The 13927-nt window shown below is 51.6% G+C and overlaps 1 protein-coding gene and 1 pseudogene across 3 annotated transcripts in view; one reads left to right on the top strand and one right to left on the bottom strand.

The window, feature by feature from the left end:
• Window positions 1-13927, bottom strand: part of GPR143 (G protein-coupled receptor 143) — a 65728-nt gene that overhangs the window by 40732 nt on the left and 11069 nt on the right. Inside the window, exons 4-8 of one of the 3 annotated variants that reach the window (XM_059384715.1) lie at window positions 11498-11620; window positions 8828-8937; window positions 5593-5701; window positions 4310-4427; window positions 3264-3507 (exon numbers count right to left, since the gene is read on the bottom strand). In XM_059384715.1, the coding sequence (XP_059240698.1) occupies window positions 3264-3507; window positions 4310-4427; window positions 5593-5701; window positions 8828-8937; window positions 11498-11620 (704 nt within the window). The remainder of the gene's footprint in view (window positions 1-3263; window positions 3508-4309; window positions 4428-5592; window positions 5702-8827; window positions 8938-11497; window positions 11621-13927) is intronic. The other 2 variants (XM_059384716.1, XM_059384718.1) reach the window with 2 other exon arrangements.
• On the top strand, window positions 4485-4554 carry LOC132008003 (U4 spliceosomal RNA; annotated as a pseudogene).

The following is a 13927-nucleotide window of genomic DNA, read 5'->3' as shown; positions in this document are numbered from 1 at the left end:
CCCTCCCCTTCCGAATCGCCCCTCCCCTCCGACTTACACCCCTTCTGTCAGACCCCTCCCCTTCTTCACACATCTCTCCCCTTTCATCACACCCCTACTGCATACTCTTGCTGATGTAGGCGGTTAACTTTGCAGTTACTCTTTGGTTCAACATCCCTCAAAAAGCCCTACCCGACAGACATGAACAACACATTACTTGGCTTTCAGTCAATACCTCCTATTTTTACACATATTCTTTCCACAATGAAAAATACCAACTGCATTCCTCATTTTTCCCAAAAAGCGTTCGTCATTTGCTTTTTCCTCCAAACTTTTCTCCCACTGGTATTTACATTAGTTATTCTATTCCTAGCTTTATTATTACTATTATTATTTTTTTTTTTATTAAAGATAGAGAGCTTGGAACAGGGAACAGCAAAGGCAGAAATCCAAGCAGGCTCCCCCGCCCAGCGCGGAGGCATACTCGGGACTTGACCCACTACCAGAGACCGTGCCCTGAGCTCAAATCAGGCGCCTTTCCCCTCGCTTTTTCATTCTTTTCTATAGACTGCGAGATTTTCGGGCGCCCGGTTGGCAGTCTCTGGTGCACACACCATACAGCTCCCAGCACAAGGCCTGGCAGAGCTGGGGGAGTTCATTGGTCATTACTACCAGAACCAAGTACGGCTCACCCATACAACAGAGTATCATTCAGCCATAAGAACATCAGAGAAGATCAAAAAATATTTGACCCAAGCCACCATGTGGGTGAACCCTGAACACATGAAGCTAACATGATGCTGAGTGAAAGAAGGCAAACAGAAAAGGACAAATATTTGTCCATTTGGATGAAATGTCCAGCAGACAGAAAGCAGATCTGTGGTTGAGGGGAGGAAGGAAGGGGAAGCGGCTGGACACAGGTACGGGATTTGTTCTTGGAGTGATGACAATGTTCTGGACAACCCTGTGAATAAACTAAAACCCATCGAAGCTGAAAGTACAGTTTAAGAGGGTGGCTTTTATGATATGTGAATTATAGCTCAACTTCTAACAACGGCACAGGAGGGAGGCAAAATCAACATGGCACTAGGGCCAACCTTCTCTGCTGCTACAAGCTGGAGGCACTGAACGAGGGCATGCCAACATCGGTGCCTGCGTAATTATCCAAATGCCAAGATTTTTAAGATCTTTTCTCACTGTGCTATAAAATACAAATTCTCTAACCAGTGGAGTTCAGATTTCAAAGACAAACTCTCCGTCCTGCGTGACAACATGGCTGTCAATCACTCCATTCCATCAGCCTTGCCGAGGGCTTACACAGAGGAGGGAAGAGACCGAAGCTTCGAGAGAGAGCTGCCGGAAGGAACACACATCCTGTTTCTACGGGCTCTGTCAGCTTTCTCGAAAAGCGCTGTGTGAACACTTCTGACCTTCCGCCATAGCTTCCTGAGAGAAAGAAAGCCAGGAGAGACTGACTGGTCTTGTTCCTTGGTGGTGACGGGGGCAGAGGGCACGTGGGATGGTTTTTACTGTCATTTCTCATGTTTTAGTTGACTTCCAAAGACCGGTCAACCACTCTGAAACACAAGGATGGGAATCCAGCAAGACGGAACGGATCCAGATCAAACTCTCTGGCTCATTTCACCGGTGGTACCGCGCTACCAGCGACGCCCCTCGGTGTTCTCTCACCTTGAGGAAGGATGTGCACCAGAGAGAAAGTCAATAAACACACGGGCCCTGCCTTTTCGCTTTAGCCAGAAAGTTTTCCTTCGAGGCTTCCGATGACAACCAGACAATACCTGTCTCACGGAGCCAATCTATCAGTTCAACTATATGTTTTAGCCCCGAGAATAAAGCGACCTGGTCATCTGAAACCAAACCGTCCTCCACCGGAGCTAACTGCAGGAATGGAAACAGATTCTAACGTCACTTCCAAATAGCGTCAGTGTACCTGCCCTTCCCCCAATTCCAACATTATTTCGTTCCAAAGTCTTCCGGATCTTATGTGTTTGCCTTGTGGTGTGGCTTCACACGTGTGTGTGTGCGTGCGTGCTTACACGCACTTAGCTCAGACAACACATTGGGAAAAGCAAATTTTTGGATCCCAGCTTTCAGACAGCCTCATTATTCCGAGACAGTCGTTCTGAACTGGGCTCACTGTGTGTCCAGGGGATTTGCTGATGTCTGGAAACAGTGCTGGCGGTCACAGTCGGGATGCGTGCTACTGGCAGTGAGTGGGCGAAGGCCAGGGAGGCTGCCCCGCGTCCTACAGTGCCCAGGCCACCCTCAGCACAAAGAATCCCGCCAAGCTAGATGCCAACAGTACTGGGAATGAGAGACTCGCTCAGAAGATAGACACAGTAGTTGGGGCGAGAGGCTGACGGACGAGGCAGGTGCATTTCTGCCAGCCCGGCGTCAGCTGAGGAAAGATGACGGAGCCTGTATGTCCCAGAACACGCTCCGTCGTCACCCTTCTTCAACATTCTCTCTGGCTCATTAGCCCACTGAACCTACCAGTGGGCTAATGAAACATTATCATTACCAGAGATCTGGTCCTTTGGATCTATCTGCGTGTAGGTTACAAATGGTTAGGTCAGCTAAAGCTTTGCAGAGGTCAGAGCGGTGATTTCCAAACCCGTCCTCATCAAGAGTTGCAGGGGGCAGGAGGGGCACCTGGGTGGCTCAGTGGGTTAAAGCTTCTGCCTTCGGCTCAGGTCATAATCCCTGGGTCCTGGGATCAAGTTCCACATCAGGCTCTATGTTCTGCAGGGAGCCTGCTTCCCCCTCTCTCTGCCTGCCTCCTGATCTCTGTCATATAAATAAATAAAATCTAAAAAAAAAAAAAGAGAGAGCACTGCAACGGGCCTAAACCAAAGCCTTACAAGTAGCCTCAACAGGGAGGAGACCGGTACGTTAGCAAAAAGTCATTTCCCAAACTTCCAATTCGGACTGTACAAAAACTCCTGCCATCAGTTAGAGTAATGCTACTCTTGCCAACACCACTTTCTGAAAGCAAACACTGAGGGCTGCCAGTGAGGCTCCATCACTGGAACGCGAAGCTGACGTGCGGAGGCACTGAGGGAGACGGCGTTAAACCATGAGAGAGAGAGGTGGGTGCTAACGAGCCAGGTTCGCATCGGTGTCGGCTGCTGGCTCTGAAGCACGTCACCGCGGGGCAGACCCCCCACCCGCACCCTGCACCATGTCACCTCCTCGTTGGACACAGGACTTCCAGGCTGGCCCAGGGACTCCACGATGCAGCCGCCTCGACATACAGGGCTTACCTTCAGACAGCATGCTCAGCGCCTCGTCCGACGTGTGCCCACCAACCCCCGCCGCCTTCCTGCAGGTCGGATGCTCACAGGGCACGTGGGAGCCCTCGGGGGACAGGCAGGTCCGCTCGCCAGCAGACGTCGCCACGGACTCCCACTGGATCTCCTTCCTGGGGGACCGAAACTCCAGGCTGCAGCCCGTCCAGCCGTAGAAGGCCAAGGACAAGAGAAACCCTTGGGCCGGATTCAGTATCCCCTGGGAGGCAGGAGAGAACGCACAGGTCGGTCAGCGCTGCGGAGTGGGAATGAGAGCATCAGGTCTGCGGCCCGCAAGCCTGCTGGGCTGCCTCGTGGGGAAGGGAGCCGCTGGGCTGGTCTGCGGCCAGCCGGGCAAACACTGGCTCTAAGCAGAGCACCTTCCAGGGAGCCTGAAAACAGAGGAGGCGGGGGAGGGGACTGGGAGGAAGAGGGAGACAGGGGACAGGGAAGGAGGAGAAGGCAGGGAACTGGGAGGGAGGGAGTGCCCTGCACCTCTTACCCCTGCTGTGCTTTTCTACCCAACGTTTCTTCACACACGTTAGTCTGTGGTTGTAACTAGCCTCGTGTTCGTATCTTGCGTTTTCCCTGAATACTAGAGCTCTCATGGAGTCACACCTGCACACCATTCCGTCAAGAGGGGAAAAAAGGAAATTTACGTAGCCATTCCCTCGTGTTTCTTTTATGGCGGCGGCCTACCCTGCTTTGTCGTGACGGATCCTGTTACAAGGAATACCGTCACGCCTGTGGCTTTTTTACAGGCTGAAACGGTTCTTCAAGCTAAATTCCCTGCAATTTTGAGGCTGCCTGAAGGGTCAGATACACTGCGCCTAACCGGCTGATGGGAGCCGTGCCCATTTAATCAATGATCCCAACATCGAAAGGCACGAGCGAGCTCGCAGATCAAAGCCAGATGGAGGGACGGGGAACCCGTTAAACTCATTCACCATACTTCTGAGCGGTTTTTGTCCTTCGGACTTTTGCTTTCCAAGAAAAAAAGTTTAAAATCAAGCCTGCCCTACCATAATAAACCACGTGATCTTGGCCGCATTTCTGACAGGTTTCAAAGAGCTGCCGTTGATGTCTGCTTGCATTTCAAGATAGAAGAGAAGGCTCTCATTGATGACGTTCGGCAGCCAACTGTCGGAAGGAAAACAAGCCCACATTACAGGATTTACTTGAAAATGCAGGGGGTCAAGCTTTGTGCAATGGCAGTATCATAGCCAATGAGGTTTATCCGAGGCACGATTACTGCTAATTGAGAATGCAGGGGGTCAGGGAATGTGTCTTCTAACACCCGTAAGTCCTGGGCAGGGGGCCCCCTCGATCAGCAGAAACCAGTGCATGCAGAACTTAAGAGCTGTGAGTCCTTCCCTCATGTCCATAGCAGAGAGCGACAAATGTTTCCAAGGGCAACACTCGCCCCAGTCAGCGCGAGCGGATCTAAGCAGCCTATGAAATAGACTGACCCAATACAAAATGACCCAAAACTTGTGTCTCGCTGGAAGGGTAATGAAATTTTTTGAGGGAGACCTCCTAAAACCTCGCTATCTTATGTTGAAACTTTCTAATGTTACTATTACTGGTAGGCCAACAAACGTGAAAATGATGGGCTGAGTGTATTTTTAGAGGGAGACAGTCTCCATCTCTCCTAGGAGAATGTCCAAACCAACCTCATCCTCACGGGTACATACATTATTAACAGCACAAAGACACACCCTGCTCTGCAAACTACGATTCGCCCTAGCAAGAGCCTTTCGGATTCCCGTCTGTTTCGCATCGGTCACAGATCCATGCTCAAAGCCTCCTCCCGAAACTCGGGGCAGAGTGCCGGTGGTGGGGCCAACTGAGCAGAGAGAGCTTCCTCTCTACACTTCCTGACCGCCCCGGAGCCCTCACACCAATAAATGTACCCTTGCCCTTGTTTCTTGTCAGATACAGGAATCCTGAACGGGTACATTTTAAAAGCGTAGTCAAGTGCTCTATTTCGGACTTAGCCCTAGCAGCAGCAGTAAACACTGGACACACTTCTCAGTTGTAACAAAACTAAAGATGGGATTTTTTCTGTTCAAAGGGCTTTACATAGGACCCGAGCAGACGTGCATATCTTCCCAGGAGTTCACATGCCGGGGACTGGCCTTCCTGTCTCACGCGCATTTCCTCTAAGCACCCGAGCAGTGTCCAAGACTTCCTTTCCAAAGGCTCTTCCCTTTGCAAAAAACTCCTGGGTCACACTTGGAAAAGCGTGACTGCGTATCCCTTCCCAGCGGCAATTTTTTAAAAAAATTTATAAAAGAAAGTTTACCAAATGATGAAAACCAGCATTATTTTGAAAAACCGGATCTTGATCATGGCACCCATCCGCCGCTCGTTCTCTGTGTAAATGCCCTGTCTTCCTTTTAGGAGAGAGGCCACTGCAAAAAACCAGAGGGGAACTGCATGTAATGGTCACGACTTGCATTTCCGGAGGGACAGGGAAGGGAGTCCGCCAAGACGGCAGCCCGTAAGCCAAGGCAGCGGAGTGTGTGGGCGCGACACCACCTTCTTCCCTCCCAGCTTCCAAGTTGCGGTTCTCACAGACTCCAAGGGATGCAGAGTCTGTCAAACTTTCTTTTTTTTTCCTTTTCAGCTTATTTGAGAGAGGGAGAGAATGAGCGAGTGAGAGAGAGAGAGAGCTCAAGCAAGTAAAGGCTGAGCAAGGAGCCTGATGCAGGGCTCAATTCGAGGACCTCCAGGACCATGACCTGAACCAAAGGCAGATGTTCAACCAAACGAGCCAACCAGGTGCGCCTACAACTTACACTTTTAAATCACTGTAGACTTACATAAGAGTGGCAGAGATAGCACAGAGAGTTTCTACAGACCCGTACCCAGATTCCTTCAATGCCAACACCTTACACACCCAGGCTCTTATTTGTCACAAGGAAGAGACTAGCGATACTGCTTTACTATCAGTTAAGCTCCAGATTTTATTTGGATCTTTTGAGTTCAAGAACTACATATATTTTTTAAGAACTATGTTCTTAAAAGTTATTTTATATTTTAAAAATGATGCAATCTTGGGGTGCCTGGGTGGCTCAGTCGGTTAAGCATCTGCCTTCAGCTCAGGTCATGATCCTGGGATCCCAGGATCAAGTCCCACATCGAGTCCCACTCCCTTATCTTGGGATCCTGGGATCGAGCTGAGTGGGGAGCCTGCTTCTCCCTCTGCGGTTTCCCCTGCTTGAGCTCTCGCTCCCTCTCAAATAAACAAATAAAATCTTAAATAATAATAATAATGCACATTGCTGTTTTGGAACATTGGAAGATTAAAAATTTCTCCTTATAGACAAGTTGAAAAATATAAAAAATGTTAAGGGAAAATTAATGACCCATTGTGCACCCTCATACCAGCACTGTGTACATCTTAATACATTTCTTTCCAGGTCTTTTCCTATATGTGATTTTCATTTGTTTGATGTAACTAACTCAGCGCTTACAGGCAAATCTGCTTAAAAAGTTGCTGTATTGTCAACAAAACTAAAAGACAACTGACAGAATGGGAGAAGATATTCACAAATGACAGTACAGATAAAGGGCTAATATCAAAAATCTGTAAAGTACTTATCAAACTCAATGCCCAAAGAACAAATAATCCAATCAAGAAATGGGCAGAGGACATGAACAGACATTTCTGCAAAGAAGACATCCAGATGGCCAACAGACACGTGAAAAAGTGCTCCGTATCACCCAGCATCGGGGAAATACATATCAAAACCACAATGAGATACCACCTCACACCAGTCAGAATGGCTAAAACTAACAAGTCAGGAAAGGACAGATGCTGGCGAGGATGTGGAGAAAGGGGAACCCTCCTACACTGTTGGTCAGAATGCAAGCTGGTGCAGCCACTCTGGAAAACAGCATGGAGGTTCCACAAAATGTTGAAAATAGAACTGCCCTATGACCCAGCAACTGCACTACTGGGTATTTACAAATTGATACTACTACCAAAGATACAAACGTAGTGATCCAAAGGGGCATGTGCACCCGAGTGTTTACAGCAGCAACGTCCACAACAGCCAAACTATGGAAAGAGCCTAGATGTCCATCAACAGATGAATGGATCAAGAAGATGTGGTATATATACACAGTGGAATACTACGCAGCCATCAAAATAAATGACATCTTGCCATTTGCAATGACGTGGATGGAACTAGAGTGTATTATGCTGAGCGAAATAAGTCAATCAGAGAAAGATCATTATCATAGGATCTCCCTGATATGAGGAAGTTGAGAGGCAGAGTGGGTAGTTTGGGGGGTAGGAAAAAAAATGAAACAAGATGGGATCAGAAGGGAAAGAAACTGTAAGAGACCCTTAATCTCACAAAACAAACTGAGGGTTGCTGGGGGGATGGGGGTCAGGAGAGGGTGTTGGGGTTATGGAGGGTATGTGCTATGGTGAGGGCTGTGAAGTGTGTAAACCTGGCGATTCACAGACCTGTACCCCTGGGGCTAATAACACATTACATGTTCATATAAAAAAAAAGTTGCTATATTTAACATACTGTTTTTAAATGCAGACGTAGGGGACAAAAAAGGGATCCAAAGACCCACAATGATTTCCTATTCCTTCTGGTAGAGTCCTTTGAACGTTTAAAAGTTCTACAGTCAACAGCTTATCTTCAATCAACCTCCTATTAAGATGTACTTTTTTCTTTTTTTTTTTTTTTAAAGATCTCATTTATTTGAGAATGAGAAAACGTGCACACACTGGGGAGGCAGCAGAGGGAGAAGGAAACCCCCCCCAACCAAAGTGCAGGGACCCTGATGATGCAGGGCTGGATCCCCGGACCCCAAGATGACACAAGGCTCGATCGCAGGAGGCTTAACAGACTGACCACCCTGGCGCCCCGCACTTCCTTGTTCTTATTCCGCACTTGAGGGATGGCCGGGGCTTAAGGCTGGAGGTTGCCCCTGGTCACGCTTCCATGAGGATGTGGTTGGGGACTGGAATGCCAAGTCCCCAGTCTCAGTAGAGGCCTTTCCAGGGCTTTCTGCTGGCTCACATCCTTCTTCTCCAGTTCTTAGCACTGCATTGGACTCATTTCCTATGCTCTACTTCCTGTTTCCTGCCCGATCAAGGAAAGACACAAGCCAAGCCTATCTTGGGAGTAGCCAGGCTCACCGCTCTTCAGCCCAGACTCATCCCCCGGCCCCATCGGACTCCACAGTTTTCCAAGGGCACGCCCAGGGCATGCAGGGCACACCAAGTGCAGACCCACGATGAGCCCCAACAGAAACGGAAGTTCACTGGTCCCCACCTAGAGCTGTACAACACTGGCAAAGACGAAGCCCAGCACGGAAGGGGCCTGCTCACCACCGTGATCACACACGCTCCCGTTCCCCATGTGTCCTGTGCTTCCATCTCTGGAGGGGGACTGACCGATGAGGGCAACTGTCCCAGTGATTCCAGAAGCACAACACCTGCCACCACGTGAGCCCAAGGCACGGAGCCTTACCCCCATGGTCCCGCCCCAGGAGCGCTCCCTGTGACTCACCCGCGGTCACCGTCTTCCGGAACAGGATGGGGTTGGCCACGAAGACCAGCAGCAGCGGCAAGTACGTGGTGACATAGTGGGGGACGGCGTGCTCCAGGTCCCGCTCACACCTGCGGGAGGAAACAAGTCCTTCTGGAAAAGAGCACTTTGCGGGAACATTCAGACTTTTCTGGAATCCGAGATAAGAGCAGGAGAGTGGCGAGGGAAATGCATAAATCCACTTCAGAGCCGGCCCAACGGAAACCATAGCTCCTGTCTGCCAGTAAGCAAGGGAACACTGAGAGAAAGGCGGCTCAGTCAGGGCTCCGTGGGTCCTGAAGTCAGGAGGGCCTCTAAGGCACTCCACTGGGGGACCTGTTAAAGGGTCCTGCCAGGAAAGACAGAAACAGACACACTGGAATGGGGGAGCCCCCAACCTCGGTCTCTTCAAGGAAAAAAAAGACATAGTTCAAGTAGACACAGAGGCACTCAGTGCAGTAGTGAGGTTTTAGGAACCTGCTCTGCACTGTGCCTGGCCAGCCCTGGGATGAAGATCCAGTCCCGCCCCCAGAGCACCCCGAAATACCCAAGCTTCATGTTCCAGAACAAACGTGTTCCACGGCTGTGCCTCACAATCATTTCACGGGTGCTTTTCAGGAAGAAGGACTGTAATTTTTTTTTTTTTTAAGACTTATTTTGCACACCCAGGTGGCTCAGTCGGGGAAGCGTCTGCCTTCGGCTCAGGTCATGATCCCAGGTCTTGGGATCGAGCCCCGTGTGGGCTCCCTACATGATGGGGAGTCTGCTTCTCCCTCTATTCCGCCCCCCACCTCATGAATGAATAAATAAAGTCTTTTTTTTTTAAATTTATTTGTTAGAGAATGAGAGAGAGAGAAAGAGGTCCTAAGCAGGAGGGCAGGGTTTAGCCACCCGGAGCCTCACAGGCAAGAGTCCGCAAGGGCGGGAATTCCTACTGAGGGATCATGGGACTCGCCGGTCAGCCTGTGATGCAGGGGAGCGCCACACACAGGCATGGGTTTACCACACACGCATGGTCAGAACCATCAGCGAAGAAATGCATCATGGAACAGAAAAAAGGGCCAAGAGGAAGCGAGAATTGAAGGCAAAGGGGAGAGAGGACTGCCCGAGGCAGGCAGGAGGTAGCAAACCAGCTGGGGGACGGCCCCTGCGGCCCGGAAGGTGAGGCGATGAAGACGCAGGCGCCCTTGTTGTAACAGGCGGGGCGCGGTCAACGCGGAAGGGGGAAACGATAGAAAGTGCAAAAAAGTGAGCAACGAAGGAGAGGGCGAGGATGAGAGCTGACACAGGCCCAGAAGCGGCCTCCTCAGGACCGTGGGGGCGCCCCAGAGCCCCTCGTGAGCCCTGCACCACCGGCTCCCTCACGCTCAGATGCAACCTTCCCAGGAGGCTCCCGGAGCCCACGGGTGAAGCTGATGGACAGTAACTCCCTTTCCAATCAAGGGCAGCTGTGTGGGTGGACAGACCCACAACTCTGGGAGCACTGACCTTCAACTAGGCAACACCAATCTGGAGATGTCTAACTAAGTAGCTGCAAAAAGTCAAAAAAAAAAAAAAAGGCAAAAATGGAAAACTATGAGTCAGCAAACTTCTGTCAGGGAACACTGCCAGAAGTATTTTTTGCTCCATGGACCATGCAGCGTGTCGGAACTGACACTGCAATACGAAAGCAGCTATAAATCAGGCATAAACAAATGGCCATGACTGTGTTTCAATAAAACTTTATTTACGAAACCAAGCAGAGGGCCGGATTTGTTCTCTGGGCTGAGCTCTATTGATCCTTGTCTACACTGCCCTAAAATCACAAAGAGACAATGTCCAACCTGTTTTTCAGCTTTCCACTGGCAGTTAGAATATACATACTTGAAGGAACTGTAAGGCCTTCCAAATGATTGCACTGATGAGACTTACTGGGGTTTTTTGCTTTTTTTTTTTTTTTTTTTTAAGATTTTATCTACTTGACAGAGAGAGCGAGTGAGCATGTGCAAGCAGGGGGAGCAGCAGAGGGAGAGAGAGAAGCAGGCTCCCTGCTCAGACACGGGGCTCAATCCCAGGACCTGAGCAGAGGGCAGATGCCTCACCAACTGAACCACCCCAGCACCCCGCACGGATGAGATATTAGGTTGAAGAAGAAGCTGAGACCATTTCAGACCACTCTCTCCCTGTATCTGTGTTCAGGAGAGCCGACAGCTGGGAGAGAAGGGACAAGGGGAGGCTAGCGGAGGCTCAGAACTAGCTCTCCCAACACAACGCTCGGACTCTCCCCTCCGATGCGAACTCCTCCTCAGGACGGTCACCGCCCTGCCCGTACTCGGGCAGAGGCAGCTGGTGCGGAGAATACAGCGTGTGCCTGCGAAATTCCCTCCGTGTGGAGGATATGCCTAGAGATGTGTGCACACCCGTCCTGGAAGGAGACGCACCTGGAGCTCTGCACACGCGCCTGTGTGCAACAAGTGCCCAGCACCCAGACGCGAAGAGCAGAGGCCGGGACATGAGCGGCAGAGCACACTGTCGTGGGCCCCCCACCCCGCCAGGGGGACGCCGGGCGGCTCTGCACACAAGGGCCTGGCCAGTGAGGGGTCCACTCTGGCTCCACGCCCACGCCCCGTCTGCAGGATCCCGAGGGGTCTGGGAGCTGGAGCCCCGGCTTACCTGGACACGGACGGGGAGTAGAGCAGGACGGCACCCTCCACGCAGAGCAGGGCGGCCAGGCCCCAGGCCGCGAGGCGGTAGAGCAGCATGGTGCTGGGGGGGGGAAGCAGACGGGGGCCTTGCCTGAGAGGAGGGATGGGCGTGTCCAGCCACAGAAAGTACCAGACCCACTCCCAGCCACCCAAAGAGTCAGGAAAATGTATCCTGAGCAAACCCATGGCGGACACTTGCCTTATTACACCTCTGCGCTTTTGTTTAATTGAGATAAAAGAAACAGAACATCGAGTAACCGTTTTCAAGTGAGCAGATCAGGAGCAGTGAGTAAACTCACAACACTGCACAACCATCTCCCCCATCCAGCTCGGAAACCTCATCACCCAGGAAGGAAACCCCACGCGCATCAGGCGGGCCTCCCCCGTTCCTCCTGCTCGCAGCCCCCAGCAAGCACCGGCCTCCTCTGTGTCTCTGTGGCGTTTCCCATTCTGCACAATGCAGGCAAATGGGAGTCACACAGCATGCGGCCCTCTGCATCTGGCTTCTTTCTTTCCCACCACGAGGCTTGCAAGGGTGAGTGAACAAGGCGCGGACAACTCACCAGTCCTCCTAAGCACGCAGCTCCCCCACTAGGAGAGGAACTCCTATCCCCAAACCTTCCCAGAGGCACCCCTGTCCCTACAAGTCAAGCGTCTCCGTGCTCAGTCCAAACCAAGGTCTCTGAAGAAACGCGCGCACATCTGCTGTTCCAGGAGCATGGGGAGCTTCCCTTCCTCCCCCACGCCCCACCATTCACGGCATACTTCCCAGTCCTCGACCATCTCCAGCCTTCATCTTCCTACGCCCCCACACAGCGCCCTTTTCCCGGCAGACCAGAGGCAGCCAGCCCTGCAGCTGGGGTCGGGCGCACGGCTGCTGGGCTATCTGACGGTGCCCGCACAGCCTTTCCTGTGCCTCCCCTGAGCCACTGGACAGGGCTGCAGCGATCCATGGGACGCGCTAGCCACAACCCAAGACTCTGCCAGCCTCCTAGCAAACTGTGCAACCCCCAACCCATCAGGATTTTAACTCTAAAATCAGCTGCATAGACAAGGAACAGGGCAGGACCTGCGCGAAGGGAAGCCCTCCTCCTCAGAGACAAGAGAGAGACAGCACACGGGGGTGAGCTTCGGGAAGAAGAAACCTTTCACAGCCAGCTCTCCAGGGGCCACAAGGCAACGACTCCACCGTGCGCTCCTCCCAGTCCTGTAGCAGCCCTGCCCCGTCTCTCTGGGTTGGGGAGCAGTTGGGGCGCGTCTGGCCCACAACTCAGAGGCTCCGCATGGAATGGATGGAAAAAGGAGCAGCTCTCAGCGGGGTCTGGGTGGTTGAACAGTGCAGAAGGTCTGCATTCCAGACCCTCACCTTGGGCGGGAGGGAGCCAGGGGTACTGAGAGGTGGCCGATAGCAGGCCAGGCGAGGCAGGGCTGGACATGGCCAGACTAGGCAATGGTGCTCTAGTCAGTCTGGCCAGGCTGCATGGATGGCAGGCACTTCAGTAACAGATACAACCCCAAACCCGCACCCGGGAGGAGTCTGAGCTCCTGGGCACCCACGATGAAGGGCAGCAGGAGGCTGCAGATCCCCATCACTTTCTGACCACCAGATAGCGTCCAGGTGCAGGCACGCAAGGGCCCTCCCCAGGCCCCCTTCCTCTCACACTCATGTCCACAGAGCAAGTAGAGAGTTCAATTTAGGGGCGCCTGGGTGGCTCAGTCGTTAAGCATCTGCCTTCGGCTCAGGTCATGATCCCAGGGTCCTGGGATCGAGTCCGGCATTAGGCTCCATGCTCGGCTCTCCACTCCCCCTGCTTGTGTTCCCTCTCTTGCTGTCAAATTAATAAATAAAATTCATAAAAAAAAAAAAAAAACCTCAATTCAGGGCTTTTCCCACAATTTCAAGCGCCTTCTGTTATCGTTATTGTTTAAGACTTGTATACCCCACATCAGGAACCAACATAGCCGTTTAAATTTTAACTCTAAATTGGTCTTAATGACATTTCTTAGGATTAGGATTTTAAAAGAGTCTCCAATGCCAAAGAAATAGCTGAGAACTGGAAGGATCTCGAAGGGAACGTAGCATTTAGTCCAGCCCTACCTGCAATGTCTGGGCCCTGCCTTGGATCTGTCCCAGGTAGCTCTTTTTTTTTTTTTTAAAGATTTTATTTATTTATTTGACAGAGAGAAAGCACAAGCAGGGGGAGAAGCAGGTTGAAGAGGGAGAAACAGGCTCCCACCAAGCAGAGAGCCTGACTCGGGGATCGATCCCAGGACCCTGGGATCATGACCTGAGCCAAAGGCAGAGGCTTAAGCGACTGAGCCCCCCAGGCACCCCATCGCTACTCCTTTGTGATGGGAGACCCTGTTTCACTCTCAGTGATCTTCCTAGTGCTGGACC

The sequence above is a fragment of the Mustela nigripes genome, chromosome X (genome assembly GCF_022355385.1).
Source record: "Mustela nigripes isolate SB6536 chromosome X, MUSNIG.SB6536, whole genome shotgun sequence".
NCBI classification, from domain to species: domain Eukaryota; kingdom Metazoa; phylum Chordata; class Mammalia; order Carnivora; family Mustelidae; genus Mustela; species Mustela nigripes.
This window is presented reverse-complemented; position numbering and strand designations above follow the sequence as displayed.